The 16843-nt window shown below is 39.3% G+C and overlaps 1 protein-coding gene across 3 annotated transcripts in view; it reads left to right on the top strand.

Annotated features, from left to right (window-relative positions):
- TGFBR3 (transforming growth factor beta receptor 3) overlaps positions 1 to 16843 on the top strand; it is a 156878-nt gene that overhangs the window by 120276 nt on the left and 19759 nt on the right. For 2 of the 3 annotated variants that reach the window (XM_081949001.1, XM_081949003.1), the window contains exons 6-11: positions 3902 to 4064; positions 6034 to 6181; positions 9579 to 9768; positions 10653 to 10960; positions 12069 to 12221; positions 16639 to 16779. In XM_081949001.1, the coding sequence (XP_081805127.1) occupies positions 3902 to 4064; positions 6034 to 6181; positions 9579 to 9768; positions 10653 to 10960; positions 12069 to 12221; positions 16639 to 16779 (1103 nt within the window). The remainder of the gene's footprint in view (positions 1 to 3901; positions 4065 to 6033; positions 6182 to 9578; positions 9769 to 10652; positions 10961 to 12068; positions 12222 to 16638; positions 16780 to 16843) is intronic. The other variant, XM_081949002.1, reaches the window with a different exon arrangement.

The raw sequence follows: 16843 nt of genomic DNA on the forward strand, positions 1-16843 counted from the left end.
ACTTGTCAGGTGTCTGAATTTTAATCACATGACCATGGGGGTGCTGCAACAGTCCATAAGTGTGAAAAACAATTATAAGTCACTTTTTTCAGTGCCATGGTAACTTCGAACAGTCACTAAATGAGCTGTTCTAAGTTGAAGACTACCTGTACTCAAGATGATGCCGCAGTGGTTAGAATGCAGTATTGCAGGCTAACTCTGCCCACAACCTAGAGTTCGATCCTAACTGGCTCAAAGTTGACTCAGCTTTTCATTCTTCTGGGGTCAGTAAAATGAGGACCCAGATTGCTGGGGACAATATGCTGACTCTGCAAACCACTTACAGAGAGCTGTAAAACTCTGTGAAGTGATATATAGGTGTAAGTGCTATTGCTATGCCACTTCCAACAGCAAATTGTGTTCTAAGGTCAAAACAAAACTCAGCATCTGTATCTTTTATTTTAAGGGCAGAACACTCAGCTTAGCAGAGCTAAAAAACCAAACAAAAAAAAAGACAAGGGACAGAATTCATTAACCCTTAGATAGAAGGCTTTCAGGGAATCTCTGGGTGGAAGGCAAGGCTGGGAAATCCCAAAATACTTTGAGGGGGACATAATGTCAAAGCAATTTGGTTTTGTTGCCATGAAATCTACCTGGCTATGTCCATATAATCACCAGAAGTCTTGTTCAGCTCAAAGGAGTCTTGACTTTTACCTACAATATAGGTAACTTTTTATTATATTATGACCGTCCCCTGCAGCTGAATTACTCCAAACAGCAAATGATTTAAGGTGATATCAACATGATGAAAGAAGCTGTCCCCTTTTTGACTTATTTATCTGCTAATACTGATGGCTGAAACAAGAGGACGTTCCAGAAACACACAGTGAAGATACAAAATCTCCTGTAGTGTTTCACATTCCAACGCATGGTGATATTCTCAGAGAACTGGTTGGAAAGCCATTTGCCCATTCAAAGACCTTGCATTGCTTGCATTGAGAATCAATTTTGCACGTGTGCCTTTGGAGTACATTAATCTGAGTGCAAGCTGGACATCTTCAGGATCACTTTCCATTGTCTGAATGGGAGGAGTTGGCAGAATATCTCTGCAGCTTTTGAGATCCCATCTGGCAGGATGCTTAACAGATGTTTGGGGAGTGCTCTCTGTCAGACTCCATGAATAGATTTACTTTCTCATGGCTTACAGAGAAGATCCTCTAGAGAGGAAGGCAAAGGGAGACTAAAACTGAGTTAGGTTGGAAAAACTTAAAAATAAAACTGCCAGTCTCAATCTATTCATACAACGTCTTTCATATGATCAGATATGAGTGACCATATATCTATATACATAAAAGTGAAATACCACTCATGCATCATCATGAAATCTCCAGAAATGTAAAGCCTTCAAACTTGAAATTTGGCACATATGATCTTCTCGGTTTCTAAGTGCTTGCTAAGAAAGTATTTTTTTTGAAATGACAATCAGATCATTAGTATTTCTTATATTATTATTAACACACTCTGATGCTAAGGAGTTAGACATTATACTCCCCCTCCCTACCTGAAAAGAACTCTTTTCCAACTGCCACTTGGGTGTGGACATGGCCAGCGCGTGATTGATCCAGCCTGCGGGCTGGGAGTTTAGACATTCTACTCCCCCTCCCCACCTGAAAGAGAGAGAAGGGGATAGGAGAGGCTTCTGTGGAGCAAAGCCTGAGGGAGAGAAGGGGATAGGAGAGGATCATTGGGTCAGCCTGAGGGAGAGAAGGAGATAAGATAGAAGAGGGCTCTGTGGGGCAAGCCTGAGGGAGAGAAGGGGATAGGAGAGGATCAATGGAGCCAGCTTGAGGGAGAGAAGGAGAGAAGGTAGAAGAAGCTTCTGTGGGGCACGCCTGAGGGAGAGGAGAGGCTTCTGTGAGGCAAGGGGAGAATCGAGGCCGATCATAACTACTCATTAATGTTCAAGCTTTAGCTGTCAATTTATCAAGCCTGATCACATAGTTCCGTAACAAAGCACAGGTATCCAACCGACTAGTTCTAGTTGTCACATCTCAAGTTGGATATTGGAAAACTAGAAAAGGTCCACCCAAACAATCAAAAGGCTGGAGGAATTCCCCTATAGGAAAAGTTTACAACATTTGTGGCATTTAATTTATTAAAAAGACAAGGAAACAAAAATAAGACTGTAGTTCCCTTTTCTGTTTATTTTGTAAAGACCGCTATCTGCTTTTCATGAAAACCATAATGATTCTAAAGTAGGATATAAAGCAGTAATCCTAATTAAATATGATGTGGAAGTTGTCTATGGAGATTGAGTTTCTCTCTTTCTTTTATAATGCAGGCAGTCCTTGATTTACAACAGTTCATTTAGTGACTGTTCAAAGTTACAACAGCACTGAAAAAAGTAACTTACGACTGTTTTCACACTTACGACTGTATGTCGCATGATCAAAATTCAGACAGTTGGAAATGCCTCATATTTATGACAGTTGCCGTGTACTACGCCCTTTGCAACTTTCTGACAAGCAAAGTCAATGGGGAAGCCAGATTCATTTAACAACCGTGTTACTTACCTTAACGAATGCAGTGATTCATTTAACACCTGTGGCAAGAAAGGTCGTAAAGTGGGACAAAATTCACTTAACAACTATCTTGCTTAGCAACAGAAATATTTTGCTTAATTGTGGTCCTAAGTCGAGGACTACCTGTACTGGAAGTTGTATCAAAAGCCAATGAACAGTGAGACATTCATAACATGTTTTATTGCTATAATCAACAATATACAAAATTGGAGAAAAGGAATACAAAAGGAAAGAATACAAAAGTAAACAGAGAGGAAAGCAAAGAAAAAAGAAAATATCATATGTTCCATAAAAAGAATTGGCTTAACTTCTTAACATATAATTAAATAGTGAGTACATAAATTAATTTATTACACAGATCAAGGGCTAGTTCGTAACCAGAAAATGAATTTGTAATTTCCAGATTATAAATCTAGGGTTGTTTTGTCCTTCTAACATTGAAGAATGAACACAGTCTTTGCATATATTCTTGAGGTGGGATTGTATTTGGGGATATTTGTCTGCCATATTTTTGCGTGTGTATTATTATAAATAACTTGAGCTGTGTGAAGTAGAGTTCTTGTTTTCAGAGACAGTGTTTCATAGGTAGCAGTGGTGATTCTGAAAGGTCAGAAGCTGAGTATCTGTGGTCTAAGTTGACAGTTCCCTAAGATAAGTCATCCTATGTGTACCTTAGGTGGAACTATCACAAAGTGTGTCATTCTCTCTGTGATTGCCAGCCTGAGTTAAGGCAAATTTGGAAACAATGGTTTGGAGGGAATTTGTTTCTCCCAGTCTTTAACCATTCTTTGGCACCAAAGCTTTGCTCGAATTTTGAAGGTGCGAGAAATTGTATCCATTATTCTGACAGCTGATGTGCATATTTAAGGTAGACTGAGCTTTGCTATTCTTTACCCTTAATTATGAATTCTGTAATATAAAAACTTTGGATCTCCATGTTAATTGTTGAATTGTAACTCCGTTAACAAAAAAGTACTATAAGCAGAAGAAAAGGCTTGAATTAGGCGCAGACACAGAAAATGCCAAAAATTAGATTTCTCTCCAAGCCTCTTAACTCTGCACTTGAACAAATAAAATCAAATAGAAAATGGAAGGAGGATTTTGACTTTTAGCAGACATGAGATTTCTCTAATGTCTCTCAGGTTGTGGTATAAATTACTATATTTTGGTATGACTTAAAATTGATTAAATTTGTAAAAATGTACAAAAGGGAAGAATCCGTTCTGAATATCATATTTAGTTTTGGCATCACTGCAATGTAATTGGTATAATTGCATTTGATAATCTCAGGTAATTAAAACCAATGTATGAAATAATTTTTCTTTTTTTCTTTTTTTTAGTTCCATTTTTTCCTACAACATGCAACATAGAAAAGAACTTTATTTCTTTAAACTACCTTGCGGGATACCTACAACCAAAGACAGCAGAGGGATGCATTCTCTCTAGTGTGGCCCATGATAAAGAAGTTCATATAATTGAACTTATTGCACCTGATTCAAACAGGTAAAAGTTTTAAATCAAATTATACTTCTCCAAACTGGGAAGGAACTGATTTCAGCCCTACAGCAGTTTTAAAGGCACCAAGCCTCATATTGTAAAAGCCGTATAAAACGTATAAAAGTACAAAATATTCAAGTTGAGATTAGATTTTATAGACATTTGATACAAATTTGTAAAAGAGAATACGTAGAAAACCAACCATTTTATAATTGGAACTAATATATTGATGTTTTAAAGTCATAAATTCAACATCCTCAACCTAACATTTCAAACACGGGATAAATCTAATGAAGCCAATCAAATTAAGTGTGGTATTTTCTCTTAAAATGATGGTTTCAGTGCCAAATCGTAATAAGCACAAAAGTCAGCTATATAAAGGATTGGACATCTGGCTTAAACATCAGGTAGCACACAATAATTGGACAGAAATTTAAAAGTTGTTCAAAGTCCTCTTTGCTTCCAAATTCTACCATGATTAGGATTGCATGCTGGACGATCTTTTATTATAAGAAGCTGTCATAGCTGGTGACCATAAAGTTGGTATTGTAGGGGAATGAGTGCCAGAACCTGAGGGCAGAGTTAAAAGGGGGATCACCCCAGAATCTCTACATAGCCACAGGGGAACTAAATCCAATCCCTCCTTAAATCTTGTTGCTCCTTATCTAACTCCAAGCAGGCGCCATTAGTTGAGAATATTCCTCTGCAAAGACACGAGTAGTAATTAAGGTCCAATTAAATCAGTTTAATTGGACCTTCACCTGGGCCTGACAGGTATCAATTTATTCTTAACTCAGAAAACTCAGGAGGGTTGGACATGATTCCTACTAGGTGGGAAACTCCTGGGAAATGCTGAAAATTAAACTAGAAAGTTGATCAAACATCATGAGAGAAGATAATATAGAGACCACATACCAGTGGTGAAATTCATTTTTTTTTACCACTGGTTCTGTGGGCGTGACTTGGTGGGCATGGCAGGGGAAGGATACTGCGAAATCTCCAGTCCCTCCCCACTCTTGGGGGAAGGATATTGCAAGATCTCCATTCCCATTCCACTCCAGGGGAAGGATACTGCAAAATCCCCACTCCTGGGAGAAAGATATTGCAAAATCTCCATTCCCACCCCACTCTGGGGTCAGCCAGAGGTGGTATTTTCTGGTTCTTAGAACTACTCAAAATTTCTGCTACCGGTTCTCCAGAACCTGCTGAATTTCACCTCTGCCACATACACATTTTTGTTAAGAAAATTATCCACCAAGAATTGAATAGTTTTATGAGGCTGGCATAAAGAGACAGAAAATAGTATTCCAAGGGATAAAAGGGAATAGTATAAAGTTGTAAAGGGGCTGACAATCAGGAGTTGGAGAGCAATAAATTGCTATTGATTTAAAACAGGCAACAAAATCTTTGGCAACGAAACTAGCATATCTTGTGTGTTGTTTTAAATATGAAGTAAAGCTGCAAAGATTCAGTTATTCTGTGTATGTAGAATTTGCTTCTAAAATCCAGCAAGCAGATTGAACTCGTCAATCTATTTTGCTGTTTGCCAAACTATGGTTTGAAGAGACAGCAAAGTGACTTTTGCGTCATACGAAGTACCAAAGGGAACAGAGATATAAAAATCTCCATTTAAAACTTCTGATGCAAAAGAAGATAGCTCTTTTGTGCAGATGTGAAAAGCCAGCTCTAAGTGGCTTTCTTGAACTGACACCAAAATAGAGAAAATGTGCACTCTTTAAATGGGAAAGACAAGCTTTTGAGGAGCGTTATTAGCGTAAAAAGTATGTTGTTTCCATTGTTATTTAAAATTGTTCTAGCAAGTGTGGCGGAACAGTCTGTTTTGCACATGCTGGACGTCTGGGATAACCTCCAGTGTTTTAATCTACTGGCCAGACACTGGGAACATGATGGATTGGAAGAAGGTTGAGAGCAGAAATTTTCTGGCATACTGGCTGACTCTGCCTTGCTTTTCCAGCGCTTTCCAGGTGGATATCATCATTGACATCAGACCATCTCGGCCAGACACCACGCTTGTCAGGGATCTTGTACTTATCCTCAAGAGCAGAAAGTCTGTCAACTGGGTCATCAAATCCCATGATGTGCAGGGGAGGTTGGAAGCCATTGTAAGTAGATACTCCCCTGCTTTGTGGTCTGGAGGAGGCACGGGTCTGTTAACACCTCATGCCTTGCTGTGAACAAGGAAAGCCCTGATAACAGATGACTGACTAAATGGCTCCCCTTCTTTTGCTAATGTTGTTGGCACTTTGTTTTCTCCTAACCTACCAAGCAGCCTGCTACCGTGTCAGGCAGGGGTGGGGAACAACGGTTCTTTTATAACTTGAGGACTTCAACTCCCAGAATTCCTGGCTGGCTCAGGAATTCTGGGAGTTGAAGTCTACAAGTCAAAATAGGGCCTCGGTTTCCCACCTCTGGTGTAAAAGACATTTATTTCTGAAAGCCTTTATAAACCTCAGGGATGCATTGCATCTTATTCGGAGTACCTGTTGACTTTGAACCTTTTTTTCCAAGCTCTTCATTCAGCAAGAATCAAGTTGTTAAATAATATTATTATTTAAATATTAAGAGCAATTGAAAAGGGAAGGGTCCCATGTATACAAAGTTCCTGCGTTGTTCCAGTCACAGTTCTAAAAGCTGAAGGAATTCAGTGACTATCAGGTTCCTTCTCCTTCCAAGAATGCATTCATAAATGAAATCATCTATCTTCTATCTATCTGTCTGTCAGTTTAATTTATATGGCTGCTCATGTCACAAATGTGATTTTGAGAGGCATGCAATAAAACCATCAATTGCACAGAGCAATGCTCGCCAGTTGTCAGTTACACAGTATTGCAAAATAAGGGGTATTTCTCACTGACAATAGCTCCAGTTTAGACAGTGTTAGCATCAGCATTTGGCATTTGGGGGCAGGTGCTGGAATCTCATTACATAATGTTAGAATCTCCTACTCTTAAATAGGGTAAAAATGTGGCCTTTTGAGTAGCTTTACACAACTGGATGTAACTGTCCTTTTCATTTCTCACAGCTACCTTCTTGGGGCCTTAAGGAAAAATGAAAACAATTGCTAGAAATACTGCAGTTAGGCCTATCAGAGGACTCCAAGGCATCCTAATCCTTGTTTACAGTGGACTTTTGTGATAGGTTTGCTGCTCAAGAAAATCAGATTTTTACCACTGCATGAAGATGTTTTAAGTAAAATAACACCATGCTAAGAGGTGCGATTGCAGCTTTAGACTCAGATGTATGTTTAAAATCAATAACACTTTGAAGGGCTTTTACTGAAGTGAAAGGTAAAGACTGGCTGAATTGGGATGGGATGATCTGCAGTCTCAGGTTTGCTTGGAAGAAAGAAACGGTGGTTTGGTAATAAAATGAAAAGAGAAAGAGGAATATCAGAAAGGGAAAATGAGCCCACTACGAAGGTTATATGTGTCTGCTTTGGATTCCCTCTGTGCTTTAGTCCTGCTCACTATGATTCCTAAACAGAGTATCTGAGAAAATGCTGACTAGAATAAAAAGATTGCCTGTTCCTAAGGGATGAGCAATAAATAGGAATAGAAATGGGAATAGAAATAGAAAGAAATGGGAATAGAAGCACAATAGTTTAATTTATTTAGTTCAATAACTGGAAAATCCAAGGCAGTGAGAAGCTTAGAGATAGATCAGTTCTCTTCCTGAAGCCTTTCTAGGAACCTGATGCACGCTGAACCAAGGATATTGTCTTCAAATGAGGCCTGTTCTCATAGGTGGGATTCAAAATTTTTAGCAACCGGTTCTCTGCCTGGTTGCTGGGTGGGCGTGGCCATGGTGGCCATGGTCTGCTCAGCCGCCTGCACCACGGGGGGGGGGGTGTCACTATCCCCAGGCTTCGGAGGCTTTTCTTGAGCCTCTAGGAGGGTGAAAACAGCCTCCCCCCAGGCTCCGGAGGCTGGAAATGGGCTTGTTGCTGGACTTCCGGAAGGCCCATTTTTCACCCTCCTCAGACTCTGGAGACTTTCTTCGAGCCTCCGGGATGGCGAAAACGGCCTCTCCTGGGCTCCGGAGGCCCTCTGGAAGCCAGAAATGGGCCCATTTCCACAACTTCTGGGAGGCCCATCCCCCCCCCGCCAGTCCTTGCAACTACCAGTTCGGCAAACCAGATGTAAAATTAGCATCTGGTTGACCCAAACCTGTCCGACCCAGCTGAATCTCACCCTGCCCTTATCCCACTATCTTCCGTAAAGTATGACTTCTGAGTAACAATTTTTCAAATATTGCTTAAATGGAATATTGCTAAAATGACCTGGTTTGGGGGATTCTCAGAAGTTTTTTGTAAAACATTAAGGGAACTTGGATGTATATACAGTGTTTTATTTTTATTGCACACATTAATATATTGCTTTAATTGTGTTCATTGCCCTAGTGAAAGATATATATATTTTCAAAGACTTATAGATTACTTGGGGATGATCTTCAGTTTTGCAGATGGTCCTCTGTTTGTCCAAACATTCTGACATCAACAATTACAATTTAATTCAAATCCTGCTGCCTGATAGGAGCAGGTGGTAGAGGAGAGAGGATCTCACACCCCACCAATCATTAGTAATGGATTATAAGCCATAAGAATCATTATGGTGTCTTTCCTTTCCCCAACTGACTGGAAATTCTGAGAACTGAACTTCAAACATACTTAGAGAGCATCAGGTTGCAGAAAGCTGTTGCAGTATGTATTTCCCCTCAATTATCCCTTGGCATAGAGCAGGAGTGTCAAAGTCGATTTCAGTGAGGGCCACATCAGGGTTGTGCTTGATCTCAGGGGGCTGGGGATGGTGGTTCGGTGGGTGGCCAGTGTGGGCATGGTCAGCTCGACATCACTCATCAAGGCTCTGTTTTGCACCGCGATGGTGTCCTGCAGCCCTCTGCCACCGAAAATGGAGCCCATGGCCTCCTGGGGCCTACATTTTCGCTGGCAGAAGGCTGCAGGAGGACTTTGTGGCCGAAAATGGAGCCCGGGTAGGCCTTGCGTGGCATCCCTGAGCTCTGTTTTTCCTGGCAGAGGCACTGTGAGCCGGTCTTTCACTGTTTCCAAGGGGGGGCCACGGGCCAAATTTAAGCATCCTGTGGGCCAAATCTGCCCCCCGAGCCTTGGGTTTGACATCCCTGGCATAGAGGATCTCATTCTGTTTGCTCTGGTAAAAGGCACTATATGATGCAATCAACCCATAGAGCCATTTTATATGTTGTGGTTATCAATAGAAGAATCTCATGAAGTGAAATTCTGTCATGTGGATATTCCTCAGTTGAAATTGTTTGAATGTATCTTACACATTACCCACTAATTTTTGGTCCTTTGGATAAAATTCCTTGTGTGGACAAGAAAACATTGATTGAATGGTACAAAATGAATGAAAGAAAGCAAAATTTGATCTAAAGTGATAGTTAACTAAATCCTTCAATTAAAAAAAAAAGTTTTGTAAGAAACAAAACTATCTAGGGCTAAAGTTTTTATTTTCTGTTTTATAGACATCAAATGGGGTTGGCTTTGGAAAAGAAACGGAACGCTCTATGGCTATGAGTAAAACCATTGTGTTTGATATGCCTTCCTCTCATGAGAATTTGATTGCCTGGGCATATGAGCATGGTCACTACCCAGTTACTACTTATACAAAAGCACCCCTTGCTAATAGATTTCACCTACAACTTGTGGATGCAGGTAAGGAAGTACATCAGATCATATTAAATACAACAATATTTTTTTGTTCCCTTTGGTCTTGAATTGAGAAGATACTTGATGGGCATTTCTGCTCCCGGACGTTACCGTGTGGAATGCTATATTTGTGAGATGATTCTCAGCTTTGGGGCTTTATTTTTTCAAACGTTCCGTTGTCCTGAGCTAAGGATGCTGAGGGTATATACAGGCTTTTATATTTTTCATACCATGCCAAGGCTGTTTTTACCCTTCCAAGAACAAGGAAATAAAAGGAAGCTAGTTTTTCAGGAGAGAAACAACACTAGGCAGGTTGAAGGAAAGGAGATGAGATACCTTCATTGTTGTTTTCTGTGAAGAAAAAGAAATGTTTGATCCTAATTGTACTTTAAATAGCATTCTTAACAATGTCTGTTTCATGCATCCTGCTAAGTCGCCATTTGTTATAGCGATTTGTTATAACCGTGATTTGTTGAGAAAGTCAGGAACAAGCCAAAGCCAGTTTTGCCATAAGACTTATTGGGTAAATTCCTAGGATTTTTCTCTTTGTTCCTTCTGCCAGGAGCAAGAAGAGCTAAGTTGAGTTAAAGACAAATTTAGGAATAAACCAATGTTACACATTCGGACATAATAAATCATGGTTAAAACAAACTGGGAATCACTGTATCAAACATTGACTTGTTGCAAGAAAAATAGGGCAAAGAAACTATTTCTTGGGAAAGGAAAGAAAAAAAATAATTTCATCGTTCAACCATGGAAAAAACCATGACCTGGATGACTGAGAATCTCTATAAACATGGTTTAACATGCTATGTGAACTAACCGGTGCACGATTCTAGTTATGAATAAGATGTATGGAATTACTATTTGTAATTTGTCTCTTTCTGTAGAAGAAATGAATGATGAAGAAGAAGACGATTTCCTTCCACCAGAGCTGAAGGAACTGCTGCATGGCATTAAATCCCCTCCAGCCTCACGTTTGAACCAGGACATGCCTTTCAGGTTTCTTCATGAGAACAACCAAGGCTCTTTGCCGTCAGCCGATACTGTTGACCCAATCATAGCTAGCCATGGTTTTGAACAGCTTCTTCCAAAAGACCCAGAACCAGAAGAAGTGCAGGGTAGCGTTGATGTTGCCATGTCTGTGATATGTAACGATACGTCCATGATGGTAGCGGTAGCAAAAGACTCACTGGAGGTTAGCCTGTTATTTTAATTTCATTTCAAAATGAATTATTTTGGATTCTGGATGTCATGTGATTACCGCTGCAAGGCTGGTATCACCACAACTACTTTGTACTGCTTGGGGTTCCCCTTGCTTGCTCTGATGACTATGGTTCTGCTAAACCTCAAAGCAAAAGCCGAGGTAAAAGCCGTTCATCTCGTCAGCTCAGCAACAGTCATGTGACCTAAGGGACCATTAGTGTTCCATTTGGCTCTAAAAAGTATGGACACTCAGCTGAAGTGTAGCTTTTCTTCAGATGTAGCCCAAATCAAGAGAATAAAGTCATAGTAAAAGCTAGAATAAGGGATAGAAATAAGGGAAGGGGGAATATTAGTGTATACACCTTCATATAATAAAATAAAAATAAATAATAAGAGAAACCATGGAATAATTGAATAATGACACATTGCAACCTAATATAAATGTGTATCATTATTAGAAATATATACATAAGATACATTGAATGTAATAATTATGATTAACTTTATTAGTTTTATTTGCATTAGAATGTACAGTATGACACCCAGGTGCCACGCTGTTCACACATTGATTTTATATATTTGTAAAAATAAATAAATAACTTGTGTGGGGGAGAATAAAGTCATAGTTTTGAAATAGTAGAATGGACTTGGTCATTTCAAAGAGCTGATCACTTTTTGGAAATCTCTCTCCATTTAAAAGTCCACTCCTATAGAAACCCCACAGAGTGGAAATGGAAAAAGTTGACCACCCCCTTCTATGATAGCTTTTATACATATAAAGAAGTTTCATTTTGTGTCTAACTGGACGGGAATTTAAATCCCATTTCTCTACAGTGTTACATTCTGAAACATTCAAGTCTACTTTACGATCTCAGGATCTTGAAATTTCGTTCTAACGAATGGGTAGACTATCCAGTTGCTTACCTGCCCTGCTGGTTTTCTACTTCACTCATTGTGACAGCACAAATAATCATACAATAGATTTCTAATACAGAATTTCTCAGTGTCGGAGAAAATGCTTGGTACCAGTTGTTGCTGTCCTTTGCAGTTCTGATCAGTGGTTTGGGTATAACTTTCTGTCTTATTCTGTTTCCTTTTAGGCTAGCGGTTTCATTGGGACACAGCTCTCTCTGCTGGATCCTACTTGCAGAGCTAAATCAAACAGGACCCATTTTATTCTGGAGTCATCTTTGCACGATTGCGGTACCCGACAGATTCCCTATCCTTTGGATAACACCGTCTATCTCAACTCTGTGAGTATCTTATCTCCTAGAATACTGAGATAGCATCCCAAATCTCTCTTTCTTCTCCTCAGTCTTAGAAAACACCAAGGGGAGGAGCAGAGATTAGTTCTTAGTTGTTTCTCTGATGCAAAGCTAGTGAAATCTGTTCCACATCTTTTTCCAGATTTATAGCTAAAAACAGTGAAGGTCAAAATAAGCAAGATGGGAGGAATATTTCCTAGCGGCTTTTTAATTCACAGTTACAATTATAATATCTTTCATCTGACACATATGGTACTATATATAATGTTGACTTCTAACAAGAGACAGTGGGATGGTAGCACCATCTCATTCCATTCTTCAAATCCGGTTATATACCATATTTTTTGGAGTATAAGACAGACCTTTTCCCCTCAAAAAAGAGGCTGAAAATCTGGATGCGTCTTATAGCATTTTTTGCCTCCTGAAACCCTGCCCACTTCACCAAAATGGCCGTGCATAGCCTTTAGGAGCCTTGCAGAGTGCGCCTGGGGGCTGGAGAGGGCAGAAATGAGTGAAAAATGGGCCATTTTTTGCTCGTTTTTGCCCCCCAGCCCCCAGGAGCACACTATAAGCCTCCTAATGGCTATGCATGCCCTTTTTTTGACAAAAAAACAACGGGCCATTTTTTGCTCATTTTTGCCCTACCCCACCCCCCAAAGAGCACTCTACAAGCCTCCTAAAGGCTATTCATGCCCTTTTTGGGGGTGGGGGGAAACGGGCCCGTTTTCGGGAGGTCTGCAGAGTGCAAAAACTTTTTTTTTTTAAATTTGCCTCTTCAAACCTTGGTGCATCTTATACTCCGAAAAATATGGTATGTCTGTGAACTAAAACTCCCCCCTCCTTTTGATTATCTGAATTTTTGCATATTTTTGTCCCTGAAAATTACAAGAACTTCATGTGGGTCCTATTGACTTATAGACAGGGTCTGATCTTTTGCCTATTATTTCTGGAGTAAAGTCATCCAACCTGCAGGATCTGAAATAGCAATAGCAATAGAATTTAGACTAATATACTACTTCACAGTGCTTTACAGCCCTCTCTAAGTGGTTTACAGAGCCAGCATATTGCCTGAAACAATCTGGGTCCTCATTTTACCAACCTTGGAAGGATGGAAATGATCATGCTAGAAGATCCTCAAATGTTTCTGAAGTTGTTTTCCATGGAGGAAAGGGGCAAAATTCCTACAGTACAATGTAAAAGACTGATCACTAAGAACTGGAACTGTTTGGTTGCAGTTATAGCAGTGGTGGGTTCCTACTGGTTTGGACTGATTCGGCTGGTAGTGGTTTGATGGCCTGGGTCGCTGGAACCGGCAGTGATCCAGGTCTGCCATGCCCCCGAACCAGTTCTCTGGGTGGTGCTATAGGCACCGTCATCTTGTTTTTTAGTTCTGCGCATGTGCAGAACAATTTTAATTGCACTGCTCATGCGCATGCAGTGCGCATCAAGCATGTACACACAGCGCGCGCACGAGCGAACCAGCCGTAGTGCCTTCCGGAACCCACCCTTGAGTTATAAAATAGTGTAGCTAGTTAAGGAATCTATGAACTTTTTATTCTAGCACTTTGCCAGTTTGGTGACTTTGTTTAGGACATATGAGAAGCAACAGTGAAATTTTAATATTAGTTTGTCACACTGATTATATTTCTATAGAGAATATATATCTGATAACATTCAGGGGCAAAGGTATGCAAAAATCTGAACAAGGACAAATATTTTTATAGAACTGTATGATATCTCTTTCAGTTGCTCGTCATTACAATACAATACAATACAATACAATACAATACAGTACAGTACAATACAATACAATAGTAGAGTTGGAAGGGACCTTGGAGGTCTTCTAGTCCAACCCCCTGCCTAGGCAGGGAACCCTATACCGTTCCAGACAAATGGCTATCCAACATCTTCTTAAAGACTTCCAGTGTTGGGGCATTCACAACTTCTGGAGGCAAGCTGTTCCACTGATTAATTGTTCTAACTGTCAGGAAGTTTCTCCTCAGTTCTAAGTTGCTTCTCTCATTGTTATATGAGATTGGGGTGAGAATACTTGAATAGTAATTTTTCAATACTAGATGCAAGCATGAACTTATTTAGAAGTAAAACATTACAGTAACTTGGCAATTCCAAAATAAGTTCTATTTTAAGTTAAATTATATTGTATATGCTTTGGGAGAGAGTGTTTCCTGATGTATGCTAGTTATGTCAAATATATTTTCAATATTAATGTATATTTGGTGCTGGAAATTTGAATCCAATTGATTTTTCCAAGTGTGTAAGCAGCTATGCACGTTATTATGCCCAAGTAAGATTTTTCCTTTCAGTCTGGTTCAGCATTTTCACTGTGACTTGGGTGGATGTTGGCCAGTTCAGGTAAACAAGCATAGCTATTGGCTTTTGTAATTTCAGCACATAGTGACAATTTTGGCAGATGAAGAAAAAATTGTTGTCCAACTCAAATATAGCTAGGGCAACCTGATCAGACATAGCCTTATCCAATTTTTTTTTCAAAAGGCCATTTAAAATCCTTTATTGGCTAGAGTTTTTGGCATTTGATCTAGAGATGTACCCAACGAAAACTATAGATCAACAGGCTGTGGAAAAACACATCTGGATCTCAACTCAGCAGTTGGACTGCTATCTTTAAACATTAAGTTGATCTCAAAAGCAAAAGATTTTTCTTAGTACTCGGACCAATTTCTAAATCACTGAAACTGGCAGTGAATTATGAAGCAAATGCCTGAAAAATGTCAAAATACCTTTCGTGTGTCATCCATCCGTCATGTGGGCAAACAAAGGTAGAACTAAATTGAAGAAATGCTGCATCATCTGGAAACCCACAAGAACCTGGAGGGGACATTTGTGTATGAAAAGCAAGTAGAAAATGAGTAATGCGCTCAGTAGAGTTAAATTGAGAAAGGGTTTTATTTTGCTTTTTTAAAAAAAAGCAGTAAAGACTTAATGTGTATAGCAGGGAGGAAAAAATACAAAAGAAAAATAAAAAGAAGAAAACTCTCTGTTATTGTGTGTGCTTCAAAAAAAAGAAATACTGAAGTATTATAAAGTTACAGCTCTTTGCCTGCTGAATACTGTGATGATTATTAAAAAGTAGGATATATGCAAGTCCAGTTCAATGAACCATTGCTTTTTTGAAATGCAGTAAATGTTATAGTTTTACCAGAAAGAGAAGTCAAACTGCTGGTATATTCATTTCTATACCAATACTCAGACGGCTTTTTAAAGCCAATATGTTACTTCTATTACACTCCAGGTTTGGAAGTCAAACAATAAGCCTATTTTTACCATGATGCAGGTAGAGAAATTGACTGACTGGGAAGATAAAGGGGTTGAGATCCTGGGGTAGTCCTTTCTAATAGTAATATTCAGTATCTTCCTACTAGACAAATGTTCAGCATCATTTAGAAACTTGCCATATGATATGTACTTCCTCTTTTTATTCTCTATTAAAAAGAACAAGAATCAGTCAGCATTCATTTACCTTTGACCAATTCCTGACAAGTTCTTTGCAAACTAGCAATCACAGTTTAAATAAACTGTAATCAACTGCAAAAGTTAAAGTGAACTGTTCTTAAGCTATCCTGCTGACCAGAGGGCCAGGGTTCCGACAGAGTTGACACAGAGCATACAGGTAGTCCTCAACTTACGACCACAATTGAGCCTCAAATTTCTGTTGCTAAGTGAGACATTTGTTAAGTGAATTTTGTCCCATTTTACAAACTTTCTTGCCATAGTTGTTCAATGAATCACTGCAGTTGTTAAGTTAGTAACATGGTTGTAAAATGAATCTGGCTTCCCCATTGACTTCGCTTGTCAGAAGGTTGCAAAAGGTGATCACATGACCCCTGTCGTAAATATGAGTCAATTGCCAAGCATCTGAATTTTGATCACATGACCATTGGGATGCTGCAACAGTCGTAAGTTGAAAAATGATTATAAGTCACTTTTTTTCAGTGCCGTTGCAACTTTGAATGTTTACTAAATGAACTGTTGTAAGTTAAGGACTACCTGTATAGCCTTTTGCGTAGGCTTCTTCTGTTTGCATATTGTATACAAACTAAAGCAAGTTTTCCCCAATCTGTAAACTTCCTGAAACTGTCTAGTCAGCATATCCCCAGGAAGAGGCTAAAATTTGGGAAAGCAGAGGGCATTTCCTATGAATGCGGTTATTATTTTGGTCTAACGTTTCAAACAATAGTTGCATGGAAAACAAAGATAAGCTTAAAACAGCAGGTAACAGACCGTACTCTCTACTATCAATAATATTAGATCTTTCCTGTAACCAACTTTTCCTGCCATGTTTCTGATCAAGTTAGATGGAATCAGAACCCCAAAGCTTTGACAGTTGTTGTTGGTTTTTTTCCTCCCTTTCTCCATTTGGTTAAAGATTGTTATCCAGATGTCACCATCAACTGAAGCTAGTGGTTGGCTAGTTGATTATGAAGACATGGAATCGGGGGATAATGGTTTCCCTGGGGATACGGATGAATCAGATATCACCTTTTTCAGTCGGCCTGTAATTGTTGTGGTATGTATTGATTAGCCATCATTTGGCTTGAGAATATAGAAGACTGATATCTTTTCTTAGAACT

This window comes from Natrix helvetica (assembly GCF_964273705.1).
Source record: "Natrix helvetica genome assembly, chromosome: 3".
Classification (NCBI taxonomy): Eukaryota; Metazoa; Chordata; class Lepidosauria; order Squamata; family Natricidae; genus Natrix; species Natrix helvetica.